This window comes from Benincasa hispida, chromosome 2, assembly GCF_027475165.1.
Source record: "Benincasa hispida cultivar pf3 chromosome 2, pf3_genome.v1.1, whole genome shotgun sequence".
NCBI classification, from domain to species: domain Eukaryota; kingdom Viridiplantae; phylum Streptophyta; class Magnoliopsida; order Cucurbitales; family Cucurbitaceae; genus Benincasa; species Benincasa hispida.
Genome location: NC_143479.1, coordinates 7,594,377 through 7,598,990, shown reverse-complemented (window position 1 = coordinate 7,598,990; position 4,614 = coordinate 7,594,377). Strand labels below are relative to the sequence as shown.

Sequence of the window (4,614 nt, the reverse complement as noted above, 5' to 3'; positions counted from 1 at the left end):
TACACAATCCTTGGTGTTTCGATAGAATGATTAAAAAAATGTTAGTGTTATATTTATATCAGAATAATTATTCAGATAGTAGACCACCAAGCTAATGTTAAATTACAAATTATTGATTAATTAATTTTGTCCTGATTAAAAATTTAAAATTAATGAATGAATAAATCTCATGCATTTTGTAGGATTACTCGGATAATTAGCCTTTTTACGAAAAAATTATACCACAAAATGCCCAAAATCATTTATATAACTTCTTTGAAGAAAAAAATTATTTTCCCTTGAAAACGCAATACTAAGAATAAAAATCAAAATTAATCCAATTCAATTAATAAATTATAATAAAAGAAAACTTATATTAAAAATAATCTGAGTATAGCTCAATTGACATAAGACATACATGTGTTGACTAAGTGGTCAAAAGGTTAAAGTTTCTCGCCCGAAGTTATTCTATTAAACAACAATAAGACAATCTACCCAAATTAAAAATTCATAAAATAATAATTCCTATATAAAGATTTGATCTTATTAAATGATATAATATTAAATTTATTTTTAATAATTAGTTTAAGTTTTTGGGTCAATTAGTTATTTAAGAGATTCTAATGCTACAATTACTTCAAAAGAAAATAAAGAAAAAGAAATTAATGCCAAATTAAACCCATCAATATTAAATATTGATCAGTTTCAACTCTAATAAATAAGAAGAAAAAGGCAAAATATTTTTTTTAACCGTATATAATTGGTTGAAGGATCGGTAAGTATATGGAGATGTCTTAACTAAGAAAAATATTAAATGATTATTTTGTTTTTAAAAAAAAAGTGAAAGTTTGATTATCCTTTTGTAATTCTTGATATATCAGTGAAAGGAAATTGAAGATAATGAAGATGTTGTGAATGTGTTAATCTAATTGAGGTATTCTAGTGTACCTACTTATTCAAACTCCATATTTTTTATAAAAAAAAAATGAAATTTTAAACTAGGGATGAATGGTATGGAACCTATATATCCATCATGCAAGAAATTAAAGAAGTAGTTATTAACGTACAACAACTTCTCCAAAAACAATGGAGATCACATTTAAGTCACAAATAAAAGAGTGGGAAAAAAAAAAAAAAAAAAGAGAGAAGAGAAGAAATTTTATTGATGAATAATAATAAAGACTTGATTGAGAAGAGCTTTTACAAAATGACATGGATGGATTTTCTCTGAAAGAGCATTGAAAATAGCAACTATGTCAGAAACCAAACATAGCAAAAAAAACCTCAAAATTAATTAGCTACTCTTTTTTTTTTTTTTTTTTGGGTCTTGTCATATGAAAAATACCATATTGTGATCTCTATTGCATAAGTAAACTCCTAATAATGGCAGCTTGAGCAGTATCAGATGTTGCCAACAACTCTGAAAGTCTCTCACTTAAATCATCCACTTCTCTGTGCAAGTTTCTTATGTAGTTGCACGTCTCTTGCAACACTTTTGCTGCCGAAACCTATAAATTTAACCTAATATTAGAACAGAACAGGAGTTGTATTTTCATAACGTAAATATACGAATGAATAAGTAAATATGTGAGAAGAGGGAGAGATTTAGAGAAGTTTGTTTTAATGGATCATTTTGTATCGTCTCACCTTATCGGATTGTGTGTGGCGAATCTCAGGAAGAAGTTGTTGCAACTTGGAAACAAGATCATTAATTTGGTCATCAGTGATTCTTGAACTGCCTGATTGCCTAGATCTGGATCTTCTGCTTGACATCTTCTTCTTCGTAAAGTGTATAGGTAAGTGGGAGATTGATAATGTTAATGAAGTACTAATGAGAAGAACTAACTAAACAAAGTGATGATTTTTAGGGTTTGTTGCACTATGAAATGAATGGGGTTTTTTTTCTTTCTAAAAGACAAATGAAGATGAAGAGAGATGAGACAGAGTGTGTAAATCACTCAAGTAGAAGGAAATGGTTATTCTTTTGAAGACTGCAAAAAACAAATTGCATGGGAAAAAACACTTCCCTTCACCTCTTTTTAAATAGGCTTCTCCAAAGTGAGAGAGAGAATCAACTCACCTTTTTAATTTATTTTTTTTAATTAATTTGTTTATTTTAAGAATATTATATTAGATATCATCAATCGAAATTTGTAACAACCATCATTTTAACTTATTCAATTCGAACCTCTAACTTTGTGGTTGATATATAGTACATACATTTTGCTATGTCTAATTAAGCTATGTTTATTTTCACAACTTATTTTACTTAACTCTACTTTTCATATGAGGTTTGGGTTTTTTTCTCTTTAATAACAAATTAATTTTGTTATTATAACGAGAGAAAAATTCATTAAATTAACCTTCTACTTTGAGATATGGTTAATTTTTATTGGTCTATTAGAAATATTTTTAATAAATATGCAACTTCAATCAACTAAGATTTTTTTTTTTGTAATTTGATATAGATGGATCGCAAGAGAATTTTATTTGTTAAATTATTCTATTTTTACTTATCAATTTAGAAAGAATGCACTTTTCTTTATCACATTGGTGAGAATTAATATTTAGTATTTCCTAAAATAATGAACAAAGTATATTAATTTATAGGGGCTACTCACTCTCTCTCTCTATCATGTATATGAGTGAATTGATTATTAATTAGTTGACCAGTCAACCTACAAAGTAATATAGTGTTTATAAATGTAAATGTGAAATATTTAATTGAAAGAGATATACAAGACCTAGCCTAACTCTATTCATATTTAATAAATCACTAGCATTTAGATCTTATCACATTAAATATCTCATAAATTAGTATTTCAAATACAGTGTCATGTTGACACACCCTCCTCTCGATAATTATTCCAAAGGGATAAGAAAAATGAACTTAATGCAATATCAATATAATCAAGGAAAGATCATCTAACTAAAATTTTACGGATAATTATTTTAAATGGTAAAATTGTTGAAAATATTTTCAATCATAATGAAATGTCATAATTTATCAGTGATGGATACTTTAATGTCTATCAATGATACAACCTCTTTAGGGATTCGTCATCCTTCCATTCTTCCTCATCCTTATGCCCTCTCCTTTATATCTCTATGTTGATTGACACCCTCCGGTTCCTTCTCTCCTTTTAAGGACGTTAGCAAAAAGCACTTAACTTAAAGGCTCTTTCCCTAACCCTAAAAAGAAGTTAATCTGGAAGTGACACCCCTAGCTAAGACTGATTCCTTTCTTTTTAGGCTCTTGCCATTGGCATTGGTTCCAGTCTCGTCTTGCATGAGAGGAGAATTTTCTTAATACCAACAAGCACTTCCTAAATAAGTATGGTAGTAGTCTGCTTTCAAGTTTTGGTCAGTTCGCAATAGAGAACAAGACAAGAAGCGGCGTAGTTTGATTAGGGAAACCATAAAAAATGAATCTGCTAATTCTTAGTAGTTTATCAGTATTTATTATTGTCTATCACTTATAAATAATGAAATTTTGCTATATTGCTAAATATTTTAATTCATTTTGTTATATTTGAAAACAACATATTTTTATAGGTTAGAATATATGGGAGCACATTTAGTATTTCTAATCATCTTTAACATTCAATTTGTCAAATAATTCTGGTTGCATTTTGAGATATTTAGAACACAAAAAAATAAAAAAAGCAACTCCATCCACTCTTCCCACATATATACATATAGTCAAATTAAATTCACTCAATTAGGGCTGATCATGTGCACATAAATAATAAATAAATAAATAAATAAATGCATATATATATGAATGTATTTTGGAGGTTTGATTTAGATTCCTTTATACTGCTTTCTTGAAACTAATAACAGCCTTGCATGGACAAAAATAAATAATATGTTGTACTTTTCCAGTTTATCAACATAAAATTCTTTTGCTAATCATAGTATCATCAATTAATTAGTATATATCATACATAATTAAGCTGAAATTTATTTAAATTTCCCTCATTTCGTCTTAGGTTACCAAAACAAAAATAATAATAATATCAATAATGAATGTGAGTCCCACACATTAATCGCATTTGCATCAACTTAAACACTACTCTATGTTACCATTAAACTTTATTTATAAGTGAACATTTTCTAATCATTATTTAACGTACAATTTTAAGCGGTCCGTGATTTAAACGAAACTTGTGTACACGAAAATTTATTTTAAAGGTAATAAAAATAATATGGACAAAATTAGAGCCAAGTTTTTTTTTTTCTTTTCTTTTTGAGACAAATTAGAGCCAAGTTGTTTTTGTATATAGGTGGGATAATAATTGAGAATCTTTTAGATGGCCAATGAACAAACCCCTGAGAGAGACGTAGAAAGCTTGGATTTTTTCAATGTATTGCAAAATAATAATTATTATTATGTCTATATTATAATAAAATAAAATAAAATGTAAATTGTTTTTGTGTTTGTGGGAAAAGAAACAGAGAGATCTGATGATCATTTGCATAAACCTAGACACCAATCAACATCAATTTTCATCACCACGTGCATCTGACTCCTCCAATCCCCTTGCAAATTAGCATTACATACCTTATTAAATTTTAAATTATGGTGCTAATTAATTAAATTAATTCACCTAATTAACATATAGAGATATATAT

The 4,614-nt window shown here is 27.5% G+C and overlaps 1 protein-coding gene across 1 annotated transcript; it reads right to left on the bottom strand.

Moving 5' to 3' along the window:
• Window positions 1-1,117: 1,117 nt before the first annotated feature.
• LOC120072280 (transcription factor PRE3-like) lies at window positions 1,118-1,978 on the bottom strand. Its single transcript, XM_039024722.2, has 2 exons — window positions 1,627-1,978; window positions 1,118-1,487 (listed from the first exon to the last, which is right to left on the bottom strand). The coding sequence occupies exons 1-2, from the start codon at window positions 1,750-1,752 to the stop codon at window positions 1,338-1,340; spliced, it is 276 nt and encodes a 91-aa protein (XP_038880650.1). The 5' UTR covers window positions 1,753-1,978; the 3' UTR covers window positions 1,118-1,337.
• Window positions 1,979-4,614: the final 2,636 nt, after the last annotated feature.